This window comes from Podarcis gaigeae (assembly GCF_964106915.1).
Source record: "Podarcis gaigeae genome assembly, chromosome: 6".
NCBI lineage: Eukaryota > Metazoa > Chordata > Lepidosauria > Squamata > Lacertidae > Podarcis > Podarcis gaigeae.
Genome location: NC_139682.1, coordinates 233,739 through 251,261, shown reverse-complemented (window position 1 = coordinate 251,261; position 17,523 = coordinate 233,739). Strand labels below are relative to the sequence as shown.

The 17,523-nt window shown below is 53.8% G+C and overlaps 2 protein-coding genes and 1 long non-coding RNA gene across 3 annotated transcripts in view; 2 read left to right on the top strand and 1 right to left on the bottom strand.

The window, feature by feature from the left end:
* The first annotated feature begins 221 nt into the window (after positions 1–221).
* LOC310847160 (small nuclear ribonucleoprotein-associated protein B') lies at positions 222–3,402 on the top strand. The gene is made up of 6 exons (XM_083744736.1): positions 222–804; positions 1,519–1,630; positions 2,212–2,364; positions 2,528–2,666; positions 2,848–2,973; positions 3,213–3,402. The coding sequence occupies exons 1-6, from the start codon at positions 674–676 to the stop codon at positions 3,248–3,250; spliced, it is 699 nt and encodes a 232-aa protein (XP_083600862.1). The 5' UTR covers positions 222–673; the 3' UTR covers positions 3,251–3,402.
* Positions 3,403–6,551: 3,149 nt separating this feature from the next.
* Positions 6,552–17,429, bottom strand: DDX27 (DEAD-box helicase 27). Its single transcript, XM_083744237.1, has 21 exons — positions 17,285–17,429; positions 16,973–17,095; positions 16,605–16,664; positions 14,753–14,921; positions 14,500–14,549; positions 14,294–14,380; positions 12,068–12,173; positions 11,813–11,986; positions 11,526–11,676; positions 10,658–10,757; positions 10,275–10,416; positions 9,581–9,734; positions 9,405–9,486; positions 9,092–9,269; positions 8,877–8,983; positions 7,913–8,015; positions 7,700–7,797; positions 7,459–7,588; positions 7,281–7,371; positions 7,002–7,079; positions 6,552–6,892 (listed from the first exon to the last, which is right to left on the bottom strand). Exons 1-21 carry the CDS (start codon positions 17,372–17,374, stop codon positions 6,874–6,876), a joined length of 2,292 nt encoding a protein of 763 aa, XP_083600363.1. The 5' UTR covers positions 17,375–17,429; the 3' UTR covers positions 6,552–6,873.
* Positions 16,085–17,523, top strand: part of LOC310847242 — a 107,014-nt gene continuing 105,575 nt past the window's right edge. The window contains exon 1 of the long non-coding RNA XR_014565716.1: positions 16,085–16,096. This is a non-coding gene — a long non-coding RNA (uncharacterized lncRNA). The remainder of the gene's footprint in view (positions 16,097–17,523) is intronic.

The window sequence follows — 17,523 nt, the reverse complement described above, 5'->3', positions numbered from 1 at the left end:
TAAGCAAAAATTGCCCTTTTCCCTTGTGGGGGACACAAGCGCCCCTGTGGAGTCCTTAGGAGAGAACAAGAGAGGCCGGCCAGAGAAGCAGCACGTGAGCCTGATCTTTCTTGATCAGTTGCAACAGGGTCTCCCATCACCCGCAGGAAAGGAGGAGGGACCTAGAACAATGGCGCGCAAGGCCTTATAGAGACTTTTGAAGTTGCCACCCCGTAGATCAAGACCACCCCCAGAAACATCATGCACGCATCACAGAAAAGGCGGTCTAAGCAGAGGTTTGAATGTTGTTTTTCTCCTGTCCTTGTTTACCTCCTGTCTGGCAGGTTACCTATTAATGGTCACTTGATTGGATACCCTGGGGAGCCTGGCCAGACCTTTGTAATGATAAATACTTAGTTCCTGGGCCAGGTCACAGGATCACACCCTATTCAAACACAGACATACCCTTAAGACAGGATTTCTGAAGGAAAAGACAGTGGGGAGGCTTTTCCACTTTGACCTTGCAGAGAAAACATTTGCTCAGTTTAGAAATCAAAATGGCTTCAGATCGGTCTTCCTGTGCTGATCTATGGACGTGCGGTTACCATATATCTAAGACCTCAAAATACCTATCAAACCTCTTCCCCCCCCCCAACTCTCCCCTCCCCCACAGACGGTGGGCAAGAGCAGCAAGATGCTCCAGCACATCGACTACCGCATGCGCTGCATCCTGCAGGACGGCCGCGTCTTCATCGGCACCTTCAAGGCTTTTGACAAGCACATGAACCTCATCCTCTGCGACTGCGACGAGTTCAGGAAGATCAAGTGAGCGGCCGGGGGGAGGGGCTAGGGCCCCCCCTCAGCAACACCCCCCAAGCAGAGGCCGGCCCAGGAGGGGCCCCCAACCCAGCCCCTCATGACACCTCCTGAGGCACAAACCAGTCGGGTGGAAGGAGGGGCATCTGCAACCAGGGCTATAGTTCGGGGTTGGAGAGGTGGGCCCCCGCCAGGGGCGCAGGCTGGGGGCATGCTGCTAAACCGGCTTAAAATGTGCCCATAAATATGTCTATAAATAGAAATATTGATTCTTGCCTCGTAAAAGGTTTTAAATAGAGGGTGAATTGAATGGGGGCGTGGAGGAGAGGCAGAAAGAAGAGCTCATTTGTCAGTGGTTAGGGGGCACAATCTGGACAGTTCTGCCAGGGGTGCAAGATCACGCCCCCAAAGGAGTCCTGAAGCCGGCCGGGGTCTCCCCCTGCCTGGTCCTCCTTGGGGAAGGGCAGGGCCATTGGAAGTCTCTCCAAGGCAGCAAGGGCAGGCCTTCCTTTCAGCCCATAGGACCCCAGGGAAGGTGGTGCTTCTGCCATAGCCTGGGGCCCCCATTTGGACTCTCTCTCCTCCCCCCTTTGACCCCCCTCCAATGTGGCATAAGGCACCTACCTCTCTGAGGGGCCAACAGGTCGCCCCCTGAAAGGTAAGTGTAGGGGGCAGAGATGCTTGTGACTCAGCTTTGGGTTGCTTCTTCCTTCCTCCTTCTAGGCCCAAGAACTCCAAGCAGCCTGAGCGGGAAGAGAAGCGAGTGCTGGGCCTGGTGTTGCTGCGAGGAGAGAATCTGGTCTCTATGACAGTCGAGGGGCCACCCCCAAAAGATGTAAGCGGAGCCAGATTAGGGGAGATGTTTGCTCGTGATCTTGTCCTTTCTCAGAATAGCTTAGTAGAGGGGCCTGACAGCACCCCTTTAAAATTGCAAGGCATCGACTAAGTCTGGCTTTTGGGGTTTGCTCTAAAATATTTACAGTCTGCTTCTGGAACTAAAGGACATGCCAGTATATATTTATTTTGAAATGTCTGCTTCTTCTACATATCAGGAATAGCACAGAATCAAAATTCAACATGGAGAGTAGCAGGGAGGGGTAAGAAATCAATCAGAGAGGATGGGGATTAATGGTGGCAGAGAGGAGAAGGGCAGCCAGATATTCCTTGTTGTGGCTCTTGGAAGAAAGAAACTGGAGTTTCAGGGGTTGCTGGGAGAAAAGTCAGATTTTGGGGTTGGGAAGACAAAGGTGAAGCAGATAAATGTATGTGTCAGTCCATCCCCAGATTTAAAAAAAAAATATTATTATGCAAGTGGTGGCCTGACTCACTGCTGAGCATGGTAGGTTTTTGTTAAGAACTTCACCACCACCACCAGTGGAAAACTGTCCTGCTGCAGTGACTGTTTGGCTCTTTCAGACTGGCATCGCTCGCGTGCCCCTGGCTGGAGCCGCTGGAGGACCTGGTGTTGGCAGAGCTGCTGGAAGGGGCGTCCCCGCAGGAGCTCCCATGCCCCAGGCACCCGCAGGCCTGGCTGGCCCCGTGCGTGGTGTTGGTGGCCCATCCCAACAGGTAAGCAGGAGGCACGTCCTCCCAATAAATGGCTTGGGGGGGGGGAGTCTGGGGCAGCTCAAGGACATTGGCATTGGATGTTTGCAGGGGAGGGAACAGCAGTGGATCCCTCCAGCTTGGGATCTCACTTGCAGATCTCTAAAAGCCTCTTCTCCCCTCCCAGGTGATGACTCCCCAGAGCCGAGGGACAGTTGCTGCTGCAGCGGCTGCCGCAACGGCCAGTATTGCCGGAGCCCCCACTCAGTATGCGCCAGGCCGCGGAGGCCCCCCTCCACCTATGGGCAGAGGGACCCCACCTCCAGGTAAGCAGCAACCCAGTTGCCTCCCCCACCCAGACTGGCAGAACCTGGGATGAAATGACAGTAACTGAGCACCGTGAAGAGTTGGTGTCAAAGCAGGATTACTCTGAGGTTCACTTTGGGACTTAGGGGAGGGGTGGTCTGCGGAGTCAAGGGGACTGAAGTGGTTTCCTTTTCACTGCAGGGATGATGGGGCCTCCCCCTGGCATGAGGCCCCCCATGGGCCCCCCGATGGGCATGCCGCCTGGCCGAGGCTCCCCGATGGGCATGCCACCTCCTGGAATGAGGCCTCCCCCCCCTGGCATGAGAGGTGAGTTGGCTTTGAGCCTGAGTCAAGGGCTGGCTGCGAGGTAAAGCCAAGTCCAGAGTCCTTTTCTGCTGCCTGTTGGCCTCCTGTGAATGGAAATCTCACTGGAGCAAGGCAGCAGCCCTCGATAAGCTTGGAACTAAGGGGATGGGAGGGGCAAGGGTGTCCTTGGGGCGCCAGAGCACTGCTGCCTCCTGGGGCAGCCCCTGCAAAGCTGATGGCCTCTGTTCTGTCCTTTCTAGGTCCTCCTCCTCCTGGCATGCGCCCACCCAGGCCCTGAGATCACGGTGACGCTGTGAAGGGAGCACAATTGGAGCCTTTGGACTTCTGTCTTGTTCACCCTGAGGGAATGGTGGGGTGGGGGGGTTGTGTGTATGTTTTATATTTTGGGGGTTGTCATGTTGCCCTTTCTAATAAACACTGGGAAATTTCCTGCTGTGGTGGTGCAAATTCATTCTGAGATTGAGCAAAGCAAACAATCTAGGCTTCCTGGAGGGCTCTTCACCTGGGCTCAGGAACTTAAGAAGAGCCTGCTGGATGAGGCCAGTGGCTCATCTGGTCCAGCATCCTCTTCTCACAGTGGCTGACCAGATGCCCCAGTGGGAAACCTGCAAACAGGACCTGAGCACAAGAGCAGCCCTCTCCCCTCCTGTAGCCTCCAGCAAGTGCTATTCAGAAGCTAGTCACCAGCTTCTTGCCCCTCATCTTAGGTTCAGTGCGGGGAACTCACGCCAAAGCCTGGGGGAGGGGGACGTTGCAGCCGTGTCCCTGTGGTTGCTGCCAAGGCGTCAAACTGCTCAAGCATTCCTGAAGAGGAGGAGGTTGAACTTTTGCTAATTGCTGCTAGGAGGCAGGCAGGAAAAGCCCCAGTTGAGAGCTTGCTTGCTGTTTGGATAGAAAAATCCCCAAATAACATGGGCTGTGGGCAGTGTTGCAGTCGCCAAAATGGAATGTCTATGTGCCATTTTGGGGCAAGACTAAAGTCTTATTTTTCCAATGATGGACCGACTGATTATCAGTTAAACATCTGGCTAGGATGACAACCAGGAGCTAGGGTAAGAACTTAAAAGTCACTAGATCTACGGACAGTCCAGGGTTTTCTAGATGGTGACACGGACCATTCGTAACATAAGAATATCCTTCACAACTGTGAGCAGAGCAGTGGGGTGTGGTAAGGGAAGACAAGCTACAACAATTAACTATAACGTTCACGGCTCCTGCCTAGGCTGCACAGAAAAAGCATATTGTGGAGAAAAAAGATAAAAGAATTTCTCCCTCTCAACATTAGAGGCATGATACCATATTTTAAGTTCTATAGGGTGCACCTTGTTTTAGAGTGGGAGAACAAGAAAAAAAAATCTCCCCTTCTCTGCTCAGCACCCGTTCAGTGAAGCGGCAGAAGAAATGGAGCCCCTTCCATTTCTCCTGCTGCTTGGCTGAAGGGGCGCTGCGCAGCTCTCCCTCTCTGCTGAAGCCAGCAGAGTCTTGCTCTCCCGGCTTCAGCAAAAGGAGCCTAAAGCCTCTGGAGCGCAGCGGGTCCTCCTGCTGTGTTACGGAGGCTTCAGGCGGCTCTCCAGGCTTCAGCGAAAGCAACGCAAAGCCTCCGGAGCGCGGAGGGAGCGCTCCCTCTGTGCTTCAGAGGCTTCGCGTTGCTATCACTAAAGCCAAGGAGCCTGCATTCGCTCCATAGGACGCACACACATTTCCCCTCAATTTTTGGAGGGGAGAAAAGTGCGTCCTATAGAGCGAAAAATACGGTTCGTATTTTTCTTGTTTTGTGTCCCATTCTGGGCAATTCTTTTGAGACCAGTTACAAATGCGAATAATTGAGCTGTAAATACCGTATTTTTCGCTCCACAGGACGCACTTTTTCCCCTCCAAAAATGAAGGGGAAATGTGTGTGCGTCCTATGGTGCGAATGCAGGCTTTTGCTGAAGCCTGGAGAGCGAGAGGCATCTGTGCGCACCTACCCCTCTCGCTCTCCAGGCCTCAGGAAGCTATCCGCAAGCCTTGCAAGCCCGGCGGGAGTTCCCGCGGGCTCACAAGGCTTGCGGACAGCAGCCTGCAGCCCCAGCGAGTGTCCGCAAGCCTTCGGCACCTGGCGGGAGCTCCCCGTGCTTCGGGCGAGTGTCTGCAAGCCTTGCGCGCCCGGCAGGAGCTCCCGCCGAGCGTGCGAGGCTTGGGGTGGCAGCCTGTTGCCCAAAGCACGGGGAGCCCTCCGGAGGGCTCCTCGTACTTGGGCGAGTGTCTGCAAGCCTTGCGCGCCTGGCAGGAGGTCCCACCAGGCGCGCGAGGCTTGGGGCGGCATCCTGCCGCCCTAAGCACGCAGAGCCCCCCGGAGGGCTCCCCGTGCTTCAGGCGAGTGTCTGCAAGCCTTGCGGCCCGGCCAGAGCTCCCGCCGGGCGCGCAAGGCTTGGGGCGGCAGCCTGCGAAGGAGAGGCGCTGCGCAGAGAGAGAGAGAAGGCACAGCGCCCCTTCAGCAACGCGCCTGTCCTGGCTTCTCCTTTAGCCCTGCGCAGCCTCTTTGGGCAGGGGGAGCCTTCATCCCGCTGCCCTGAAGAGGCTTGGTGCGGTTACCCCAGAAGCCAGAACAGCCACACGGTATCCCAGAAGCCAGATCCCTCTTGCTGTTCTGGCTTCTGGGGTTCAGAATATTTTTTTCTTGTTTTCCGCCTCCCAAAACTAGGTGCGCCTTATCGTCCGGTGCGCCCTATGGTGTGAAAAATATGGTAAATCATGATTTATAGCAAGAAACCTAGACAGCATCTTAAAAAGTAGAGACATCACCTTGCCAACAAAGGTCCGTATAGTAAAAGCTATGGTTTTCCCAGTAGTGATGTATGGAAGTGAAAGCTGGACCATAAAGAAGGCTGATCGCCAAAGAATTGTTGCTTTTGAATTATGGTGCTGGAGGAGACTCTTGAGAGTCCCATGGACTGCAAAACAAAAAAAAATTCCTTCCAGTAGCACCTTACTGAAGAAATGTGCATGCACACGAAAGCTCATACCAAGAACTGACTTAGTTGGTCTTTAAGGTGCTACTGGAAGGAATTTTTTTTGTTTTGACTATGGCAGACCAACACGGCTACCTATCTGTCCATGGACTGCAAGAAGATCCAACCTCTCCATTCTGAAGGAAATCAGCCCTGAGTGCTCACTGGAAGGACAGATCGTGAAGCTGAGGCTCCAAGACTTTGGCCTCCTCATGAGAAGAGAAGACTCCCTGGAAAAGACCCTGATGTTGGGAAAGATGGAGGGCCCAAGGAGAAGGGGACGACAGAGGACAAGATGGTTGGACAGTGTTCTCGAAGCTACCAGCATGAGTTTGACCAAACTGCGGGAGGCAGTGGAAGACAGGAGGGCCTGGCGTTCTCTGGTCCAGGGGGTCACGAAGCGTCAGACACGACTAAACGACTAAACAACAACAACAACGTCCTGACACTGGGAATTTATGACTTAATATTTCACAGCACACTTGAGTGATACATTTTCCCAATTCCACACAGAAGTAGAGGTTCTCTACCATCACCCACACCTTTTTTTAAGAAAGTTTCACATGAAAGTTTCACATGAGACCTGTAGTCTGTCAAAAAAGTCATTTTTAATGATAAACGTGTAGAATAATCTACAGTTTCTAAGAACATGAACAGTTTCTTCCTCGGTGAGAAATGTTAGAAAGCAAATGGGGCTGCAATATGCAGGCAAGCCAGACACTGGTGAATTCCGATTTTCAGGCCGCAAGAGTGGGAAGCGGTCTGGCTTGTCCTTCCCAGGCCAAAGCTGCCTCAGCTGCCCGGATGTGGCTGGTGCGGCTGCCTCCAGGAAGACTCGCTTGGATTCCAAGCCTCAAAAGGGCCTCCGCCATCCAGAAACCCGCGAAGGCAGCCCAGGAGAGCTCCTGCCTCACTTCTTCCTCTTGTACCTGCACAAGGACAGGAAGCAGAAAGCGCGTCAGTCCTCTGGTGGGAGAGGCAGAAGAGAGCCGGAGGGAGACACGTGGGCGGAAAAGGCAGGGAGCACAGGGGCCTCACCTGGAGCTGGCTGCTCTGAAATTCCCTCCTTTCCTCCTTGAGGCAAGACCCAGGCGCTTGCGGTCTTCGAACGAGGGCCTGCAGGAAAGAGACGTCAGGATCACGGCCAGGCAGGGCCTCTGCTGACAGAGGGGGCAGGGCTGGCACAAGCCTGTCCCCCATAGAGGTGGGCGCGATTCCTTTACTGAAGGGGGTTGGACTAGATTATTCTAGCTGGGGAACTTCTGGCCCATTTTAGCAGTTGGGATGATGGGGAGGGGAGCCATGCACAATACTCACCCCGCCCGATACTGCTTCAGGGCTCTCCGGCTGGTGTTGGTGAGCTCCTCATCAAACACGGACGTCTTCTTCTTGTGCTGCTGCCTGGGCCCTTGAGGAACGTGGCAAAGAGGGAGACCTTAAAGCCAAGGCGACCTGCAGACTGGCGCCCCCCCCAAGAAGTGGAGCTGCTGCTTACCTCCCTTGGCCGCTGCAGACGGAGCCTCCTCGGGGATGGCCCTGGCGCGCTTGGGCCGGCGATTCCTCTTGGCCAGACGCTCTGCATACATCTGAGACTTCAGGATCTCAAACTGGGACCGCTCCTCCGGCTGCAGGGACAGCACAAAGGAGGTTAGCAGTGCTTCCTCCCCCAACTCACTCACTAGCCCCTCAAAACAACCCCCCTCCTCCATACACACACACACTCAGCCACTGCTCACCGTCAGCTGGGCCGCCTTCTTCTGAGACTCCTTCATGAACTTCTTCCGCTTCTTGGTGCCTCGCAGCGCCAAGTCAAACTCCTGCAGGGCCTTGGCAACTGGGGGAGAGGAGAGATCCCAGAGGCAGAAGGTGAGAAGCCAGGCAAGGAAAGAACCCCCTTTCGCGGCCAAGGCCCCCCCTGCCCCCTCCCGCTCTCCCGGCCAGGCCCTTACGCTTCTCCTTCTTCCTCTCCTCCCGGCTCTGGAACCAGCTGCGGGCAGCGCCCTCCGCCCCTTCCTGAGCACTCGTCTCCAGTTTCCGCTTGGCAGTGTTGATCTAGGAGGAGAGCAAAGTCAAGGGGCTGCTATTGGGAGAGCCCCTCTTTGTGTCAGCATCGCCCTTGAGCCAGTGCCACTGACTGGACTCACACACTTCAGCCCCGACTGGGCCAGGCGAGCTGGGTAGCACTTCCAGAGACCACCTTCTGCACAGGAACAGGTCAAAGTGCTGTGGACTCACAGCTTAGAGTTGTGAGCACCGGATTCACTTCCACAAGAAGACAGTCGTCGCACAGCAGAGTATAGCAGAGCATAAACGACTCGGAGAGCAGCTCTGTAGAATATCTTCTTTATTCTATCTACAACTATAATACAACTATATACAGAGCTAAATGAGGTCTAAGCATAAATGAATGCTGAATTGCACGAGTGTCTGCAGCTGCTCTTAGCAGCAACCTTATCTATACACACGATCTCTAACACTCAGTCTCTCTCTCTCTCTCCCCCCCCCCCCAACACTTTGATGTGAGGCTGGAGCGGAATAAGTAGAGAGCAGAACACCGCCCCTCCTCTCTGGAAAATCACCAGACTCATCAGCAGATTCTTGGATAGGGGAGGGGTGAAATCTCCTCACCTCGGTAGGGAGCCAAACAAGGGCTGCCCCATGTTCCCTCATCCACCTGGCGGGGCTATGTGTCCCACAGGGGAAGTTACCACAAAAGGAGCCAACTGATGGGGAATCCCAGAGGGGCAAAGGAGGAAGGCACTCAAACCAAATTGCTCTGCAGGAACTTGCTTGCTCCCTTTTGCAAAGATAAGCACTTCCATGAGCCCAGGCATCCCTAAGGCCTCCTCCCGTCCCCCCACAGGGCCTCCTTCCCCCACCTTGCTGCCTCTGCACCCTGCTCCTCCTCCTCACCTGGGCCTCCGAGTGCTGCAGCTCCCTCTCCTCGCGCTCCAGGCGCAGCACAGCATAGACGTCCGACTCCAGCTTCTCAATCTTTTCCCGGAAGCGCAGAATCACATCTGGGGGCAAAGGGCAGCCGCTCAGCCTCCCACAGCACCACCCCTGGCCTAAGGGTGCCCGTCCCCATGCCCTGCTTCCCAACCCCGCCCTGCTGCCACCATGCTTACCTTGGGGAAGGACCCTGGCCTTGACAGGCGCCTTGGCGGCTTTCACAATCTCCTTCAGCATCTTGCGCTCCTCCTCGCCCACCAGGGAGACGGAGCGGCCGGCCCGCCCTGCGCGTGCTGTGCGCCCCACACGGTGCACGTAATGCTTGGTGGTGTTGGGCATCGTGAAGTTGATCACCTGTGGCGAGACAGGAGAGCCTCAGGAGAGCACCTGCGGGACTGGGGCAAGGGCCCACCTGGTCCAGCATCCCGCTCTCCCAGTGAGAAGCTGAGCAGGACCCAAGCTGGCTGAGCAAGGGTGGGCAACACTGACCGTTTTGACACCTTCAATGTCCAGTCCTCGCGCCGCAACGTCCGTGGCCACCAGCACATCAATCTGCTCGTCCTTGAAGCGTCTGCAGACAACGGCAGCACCCACAGAGAGGGAGCGTCAGGGGCAGCCGGCCTCTCTTGTGCCCCCTCCCCCCCCCCGCTTCCAACCCTGCCTACCGGAGCCCTTCCAGGCGCTGCGCCTGTGAGAGGTCGCCATGCAGCTCCCCGACACGGAGGCCCATCAGGCCAAGCAGGATGTGCAGACGGTGCGCTTGCTTCTTGGTCTGCGTGAAGAGCATCACGTGGTCCAGGAACGTCCGAGTCAGCAGGGCTGAGGAGGAGAGGGATGGGAGAACACAAAACTCACAGATAGCCTGTGGAACTCACTCCCACAGGAGGCAGTGATGGCCACCAACCTAGGATGCTTTAAAAGAGACTTGGACCTGCTCAAGGGGGAGGAGAGGGCTTTTGGTGGCTCTGAGCCAGGATGGCCACGCTCGGCCTCCACAGTCGTATCAGCAGTGCTTCTGAATTCCAGCAGCTGGGAACCACAGGAGGGGAGAGGGATCTTGTGCTCAAATTGGGCTTATGGACTTCCTCACTGGGGCATTTGGTTGGGTGCTGGGCTAGATGGGCCGTTGGCCTGATCCTGCAGGCTCTGCTGATGTTCTTAAAAGCCTGGTGGGTCAGGCCAACAGCCCATCTAGTCCAGCTTCCTCTTCTCATGGCGGCCAAAGAGAGGCAAACAGGATCTGAGCACAAGAGCGACTCTCCCAGCAACTCATATCCGGCAGAGCAACCATTATGGCTATGTGCTTAGGGGTCAGAAGCTGCCCCTGAGGACTGCTGGACCCCCACTCCAGGCTCCCACCTGCCACAATCGCCTCCCGGTCTCCCTCCCGGCTGGGCCGGATGCGGACAAACTCCTGGCGCAGAAACGGGGCCACATCTGTGTTGCTGTTCACAAAGACCCGGACAGGGTTCTTCAAGGAAACGGAGGCCAAGTCTTTCACCTGCCAGAGATGGGGAAGCTTTGTCAGCCCTGCCAGGAAGGTCCCCCTAACACTCCCCTCCTCCAAAGAGAAGCAGGACATCCCGGTCCAAGGGAGATCACAGGGGGGGGGGGGTCACTGTTCTGCAGCAGAGCACCAAGATTCAAATACATGAGAAGATTCCTGCAGCCACTTCCTATCCACCCAGCGCATTGTCACAACCACACCCTCCCCAGTCTCCTCTCTGGGTCTCCCTTGGTACCTCGTCTGTCATGGTTGCAGAAAAGAGCATGGTCTGGCGATGTCGGGAGCACAGCCGGATGATCTCCTTCATCTGCTCCTCAAAGTACTCATCCAGCATCCTGTGGGGAGAGGGAGAGGCAGGTGAGCAAATAGGGCAGAGGGTGGGGTGTGAGGCCTCCTCCTCCAGGCACAAAAAGTGACAACGCAGCCAGCCTGTGCCAAAAGGCCGAGATCCCAGGGGATGGGGCAGCACCCTGCAAGGCATGGCTACAAGGGAAAAGGGAGCAGAACGTAAGAGGTGTGCAAAATAACACACAGGGTGAAGAAATAAAAGAGGGAGATGTTTTTCTTTCCCTTCCTCATAGTACTGAAAGGTGACATGACGGCCATCTTCAAATATCTTAAGGGCCTTGTTTTCTCCTGCTCTGGATGGGAAGACTTGAACCCATGGCTTCAAATGACAAGAAAGGAGATTCTGACTATAGACATTTGGAAAAACTCTCTGACCGTAAGAGCTGTTCGACAGTGAAGCGGTCTCCCACAAGAGGTTCTGGACTCTCCTTCCTTGGAGGTTTCTAAGCAGAGGTTGGGTGGCCAGCTGTCAGGGATGCTTGAGCTGAGATTCTTGCATTGCAGGGGGTTGGTGTAGACGGCCCTTGTAAGTACCTTCCAACTCTACTGTTCTATGACAGCTCTGTTCTTCCTCCAGTGTCCAGGGCAGCCCACCTCTGAATATGGGGTTTTGGGGTTCACAGATGGGGAGAGCATTGCTCTTGTGCTCAGGTCCTGCTTCTGGGTGGGCTTCCTTTGGCCTGATCCTGCAGCCAGGCCCTTGGTGTTCCGAGGGCCTCCCCCCCCCCCCGCCTGTGCCCAGAGATTCCCCTCACCGGTCAGCCTCGTCCAGGATGAGGACCTCAACGCTGTCCAGGTGGAAGGAGGGGCAGTTGTGCAGGTGGTCAATGAGGCGTCCGGGGGTCGCGATGAGGATGTCAGGGCCTGAGCGCAGCGCCGCCTCCTGGGTCTTCAGGTCCAGGCCCCCTGCAAGGACACAAACCGGGCGGGGGCATCAGCTCACCGAATGCACTGCAGCCCCCTTGCTGGGCAGGATGGGTGCAAACAAAGTCACGCCCCCCCCCCAAGGAGCCCTCTCCATCTCCAGATCCTGCTCACTCACCCACGGCCAGGCAGGCGGTGACACTGGTGAACTGCGCCAGCTGCTTCGTGACAGAGTGCACCTGAATGCCCAGCTCCCGGGTGGGCACCAGAACCAGCACCCGCGTCACGGGGGCTTGGCGGGGCTTGTAGATCAGGCGCTCCAGCACAGGCAGAATGAAGGCCGCTGTCTTCCCTGAAGACAAAGAGGTAGATCAGCCTCCTGGCCCACCCCAAGCCTTTGCCCCACCCCCACCCCCTTGAACCCGGGGCTCACCTGTCCCTGTAGCCGCACATGCACAGATGTCCTTCCCCAGGAGCCCCACAGGGATGCAGGCCTTCTGTATGGGGGTCGGCTGCTTGAAGCCCAGGGCGGTTATGGCCTGCCAATCACAGCCACAGTTGGGAAGAAGCCAGTGTGAGCAGGTCTCTGCCCTGCAACTATGCAAGCGCTTCACTTGGAGCGCGCATCAACATGCTGCTCTCTGGCCTCTCAGAGGACTGGGTCTCCACACCGACATGGGCAGTAATCCCAGCATATGTCCATTTCAGGGGAGATCAATGGGAAAGTGGCCATTTCTAGCTCAGCCCTGTTGGCTACTGCCCATACCCAGGCGAGGGGCCTCTTCAGTGCAGGAAGGCCAACTACGTCACCCCAGGTCCCTCCCATGCTGGTTGGCCTAGCAGATTCCAAGAGAGAGAGACTGATCTACTCTCAGACTACAACTCAAGGGTAACATTTTATCACTCAAGGCAATACTTCAGGTAATTCTGCTGATAGCCTACAAAGGCAGTAATTCCCGTCTTTCGGCAATCTAATACCGTATTTTTCCGTGTATAACACGCCCCCTATTTTTTGGGACTCCAAATAAAGAAACCCCCCCCCCCATATGCACTATTCATGTATAAAACAACCCCCAATTTTAAACTTGAAAAAATAGAAGGGAAATATAGTCTTATACATGGAAAAATAGAGTAAATAATAATAATAATAATAATAATAATAATAATTATTATTATTATTATTATTATTATTATTATTATTATTATTATTACAGGCCCAGAAAGTGCAATACTTGATTCTGGTGGCTGGTTTGATTCTGAATGTCGGGTGGCTAAGCGCTCTCAGAATCTTTAGAAAATAATCAGAATTTTTAGGAAAGTGGTTTTTTATACTAGAGGAACCAATTACAGAATGTGGTAGAATTTTTTCTTTCAGCTTTGGACAGTTGAGTCATGTAATAATGGAGAAGAATTCAACTAGATTTCAGAGCACTGAATTGTGTGGACTGAGGGAAATGAAATATCCCACTGAAGCAGCAGGAACCAATCCTGAAGGCTGATTTGATGGCAAATTGTGCATGCACAAAAGGTCAACACAGTATCTTCTTGTAGCATTTACAGATCTACCTTCAGCTTTTGATTTGATAGACAGAGTTTGGTCTAAGCTGTTCAATACAAATATTGATAAAAGACTATTGATTTTAATTTAAAACCCACGTTCTTATGCTCATCTTGAAGTGAAAGCAGGTTAAATGTCCACCTTACTAACCCTTTTTTAGCAAATGAACAGGACTGACAACTGACAAAGACCCCCCTCTCCCCACATGAAGTGACCCTGACCCTCCGATCATCACCTGAGGCCCTTCTTCTGAGGCCTCCTCCATGAGGTCCAGAGGGTGGGCAAAACCTTTTCTGCTGTGGCTCCTCATTTGTGAAAAGCTCTCCCCAGAGAAGCTTGCCTGGCGCCTTCATTACATATCTTAGTGCTAGGCAAAAACAATTTTTCTTCAGCCAGGCCTTTGACTGATTACAGTTTTTTAAATGTGTTTGTGTGAGGAGAGTTATGGGTTTGTTTTTGTTTTCTTGTGTATTTTGTTGTCTCATTTTGTATTTTTATGTTGTGAACCACACTGTGATCTTTGGGTGAAGGCTGGCATATAAATTTAAATATAAACAAACAAGAACTTTCTTCTTCCATCCTCCAACTACAGGCTCATTTAAAGTCCATTTACCCAGAAGCCTCGAGCCCTGTTAACAGTACAGTGGAACCTCAGTGAAAACGTTCGAAAATCAAGAAGCAATGGGAGGTCGGCAAAATCCATTGAGAGAAAAGAAAAACACACAGCGGACATGTTTGAAAACAGAAGCAATCACTTCCAGGTTTTTGGCATTCAGCTTCCAAAACGTTCAGCTTCCAAGATGCTCAAAAACCGAGGTTCCACTGTATGATGAACATCCTAATGTTTTCTTTGCTGCTAAATAGTAGTTTTTTGTTTTGCTGTCCTTCCAATAAGAGACACCAAACAAGCCTGCATTTTCACAGATCTGTTTCTTTTGTTATTTTGTTAGAATTAAGCAAGGCATGTTTGCCTAATCTACTTCTGGAACCACAAAAGCTGTCAAATGTGATGACTCAGTGTGGGCTGAGATTTGCCCTTCCAAAAGAGACTAGGCAACCACCTTCGCCATCTCCCTCTGAAAGAAAGCAGGAACTGGCTACCTTCAGCAAGGGCCGGGAGAGGTTCATATCTTGGAACGACAGGCTGTCATCGTACTGTGAAGCATCTTCAAAGAACTGCTCAGGTTCCTAGAAAGGAGGATCAGAAAGAGAAAGCCTGGAACACAGACCCACAACACGAGAGAAGGACCCCTGTTTCTGCAGGTACTCCTTCTCACCCCAGCACCACCCAGAATCCAAAGGCTCACCTCCTCTCCACCGCGCTTCCTTTTCCGTCGCTGCTTCACCTTGAGTGTATCTGTAAAAAATGACATGACCCGCCCCCCACCAAAAGATGATCAGAACACCTTACAAATCAGAGAGCAGCGCCTCCTACTAAAACTTCGATTCCTGCAGCTAGCTGCAAAAAGCATGTCAGCTGCCCCACTGTAGGGCACAGAAGACACACACTTGCTCTCTTCTGCCCTGGTGCCTGCACAGCACATCCATCGTCATGGTTACCAGCTTTTGTGAAGATGCTCTCGTCTGCCGAAGAGTACTCAGACTCCAACTCCTCCTCCTCCTCCTTTGCATCCTCCTCCTCACTTCCTCCGGCATCCACCTTGTCTACATTCTCCTGTGTAGCCTCCCCAGCATCTTCTTTTGCTGGCCCTTGTTTGGCTTGCTTTTCCTAGAAAAGACCCCCCAAATGGGACATTGTTTTTCCTGCCCAGCCTCCTTCTCTATGGCCAAAGAGTTTATTGTCTTGACCAAAGACCGTAACAATTTTATAACAATTTGCCAAACTGTAAAAAACAGCGTACAGTGGTACCTCAGGTTAAGTTCTTAATTCGTTTTGGAGGTCCGTTCTTTACCTGAAACTGTTCTTAACCTGAAGCACCACTTTAGCTAATGGGGCCTCCTGCTGCTGCCACACCACCGGAGAACGATTTCTGTTCTCATCCTGAAGCAAAGTTCTTAACCCAAGGTATTATTTCTGGGTTAGTGGAGTCTGTAACCTGAAGCGTATGTAACCTGAAGCATATGTAACCCGAGGTACCGCTGTACAACTACATACTCCAAAGCATCAAGCATTTAAAGAAAGTCAGAGGTCGTATCATCTGCTAGCTCATACCTAGCTTAACTTCCATTAGACCTCTGAATCTCCAGTGCGACTTTTTGCAATACAGTGGTGCCTCGCAAGACGAAAAGAATCCGTTCCGCGAGTCTCTTTGTCTTGCGGTTTTTTTGTCTTGCAAAGCAAGCCCATTAGCGGCTTAGCGCTATTAGCGGCTTAGCGGATCAGCTGATAAGCGGCTTAGCGAAAAGGGGGGGGGGGGAGGAAAAAAAACCCCGCAGGAACTCGCAAGACATTTTCGTCTTGCGAAGCAAGCCCATAGGAAATTCGTTTTGCGAAGCACCTCCAAAATGGAAAACCCTTTCGTCTAGCGGGTTTTCCGTCTTGCAAGGCATTTGTCTTGCGGGGCACCACTGTATCATTTCTTTTTCTCATCTTTCTTGCAGCCAGAGCATAAAGCACCACTTTATGTGACACAAATCCGTTAGGGAATTGTTTCTGCCATTGTAAGCCTGCTTCTAAACTTCCTTCTCTAAGATTCCACGATTAAATAATGTTCTACAGAGCCAGAAAAAGTGCTTGAAGATTCTCTAAGGGTCCCTACAGAGATACAATCACACTGTAGGCACCTCATGCAAAAGGCAAATTCCACACAGCTCTTTCATGGTTTACACATGCTGCCCCACCCAGAAGCTGATCTTGCATTAAGCAGAGGATTGGGCTAGAAGACCTTTCAGGCCCCTTCCAAATGTATGGTGTTATGAATGGCCACCCGCCCTGACTTTGGGGTCCTGAAAATGGGAAGTTCTGTTGTGCTTAGATAAGTCATTCTGCAGTCACAGAGGTTCCCCTGCACATGAAATAGACCAGTTAGACACTTAGTTTTGGAGGACACTACTTTTGGAAGGCAGCACAACATCCACACACAGGCACACCAAGTGGTGGGGACTGAGGGGTACTCAGCACCCCCAAATTTTTCAAGGAGGGGACTGAGCTGCCCCAAAATCCTGTGGCCCTGCTCCTCCTCCTCCTCCCTGCCGATGTTGTGTGGGCAAGAGTGTGGAGCTGGCAGCCCTGCCCTGCAGCCTCCTCCTCCCTGCCTGATGGTGCGTGGGGAGGAGGAGGCCAAGCATGGAGCCCAGCTCCCCATTCCGCACCCAGCGCTCGAGTACCGGCACATGACGTGTAACATGATGCACCACATGATGCGCCCCTGCAATGTCGAGGGCAAATTGCTGCCCTTATCCATGCAGATACAGAAAGCCAGAAGACCCCAAACAGGTGGGAATTTCTAACCTGGGCTTTTCTTTTCTTTCTTACAGTTGCAATCTTCTCATCCAGGCTAGTAGCGGATCTCTGCAAAAGAGAAAACAAACAAGGTGAGTGCAGGAGTGGAACGCCAAAGATCAGAAGCTCCAGCAGGATGACCTCATGGGAACCTTGAGGCACGGAGCAACCTTCCCATCTGGACTTTGCAGGTCTCAGATAAGAGGAGCAGGGGGACAGAGAGAAGGTCCCGGAACCTTTTTTGCTCCAGAGGAGGATGAAGAAGAATTGGCAGTGGCTTCGGAGAAGCTGCCCTGCTGGATCAGGCCAGAAGGTGGTGGTGGGAGGTTATTTTTTTGGGGGGGGTGATGGCGCAGAGTATGTGCCCCTGCTCTCACCTTCCCCTTGAGCTGCCTCAGCACCTCCGCCCAGGGGCCTCCGCTGGGCCCCGCCGACGCCTCGGCGAACGCAAAGCCTGCCGCGAAGTCTCCGCTGCGACCGCCTCGGCCCACAGACACCTCCTAGGGGGAGACGAGACAAGAGAGGTGAGCGGAGAAAAGACGGAGCGAGGGAGGAAGGGAGAGAAAGAGGGAGAGAAAGGGGGAGAGGGAGAAAAGAGGGAGGGAGAGCAAGGCCCCGCCGGAGAGGAGGAGGAGGACGTGTGGGGCAGGCGCTGCCCGGCTCTCCCTCCCCGCCGCCCCCTCGCCTACCTCGGTCTCGGAGCCGCTCTCCTCCTCCTCCTCGGCCTCCTCGCCGCCGGGCCCGCCCAGCCTCGCCCGCCATCCTTCTCCGGGCTCCATCGTGGTGTCTGAGGGACCGGAAGTGCAGGGCGCCGGGTGCGCCCAGGCAGAGCTCCGCCCGTCCGCCTCCCTTTCCCTTCCGCCGGGGACGGCGAGCGGGGCGCAGGGGTTCCTCGGCGGGGCGGGGCCGGGCGGGAAGCGCGCCTCTA

Excerpts from the sequence above, each read along its gene's own strand:
- LOC310847160 (XM_083744736.1), top strand. The coding sequence starts at position 674 with ATGCTCCAGCACATCGACTACCGCATGCGCTGCATCCTGCAGGACGGC. Across the intron at positions 805-1,518 it reads GACGAGTTCAGGAAGATCAA|GCCCAAGAACTCCAAGCAGC; the intron begins GTGAGCGGCCGG and ends TCCTCCTTCTAG. Across the intron at positions 2,365-2,527 it reads TTGGTGGCCCATCCCAACAG|GTGATGACTCCCCAGAGCCG; the intron begins GTAAGCAGGAGG and ends CTCCCCTCCCAG.
- DDX27 (XM_083744237.1), bottom strand. The coding sequence starts at position 17,374 with ATGGAGCCCGGAGAAGGATGGCGGGCGAGGCTGGGCGGGCCCGGCGGC. Across the intron at positions 11,987-12,067 it reads ATGTGCGGCTACAGGGACAG|GGAAGACAGCGGCCTTCATT; the intron begins GTGAGCCCCGGG and ends CTTTGTCTTCAG. Across the intron at positions 7,080-7,280 it reads CTGAAGCAGTATCGGGCGGG|GCCCTCGTTCGAAGACCGCA; the intron begins GTGAGTATTGTG and ends TCTTTCCTGCAG.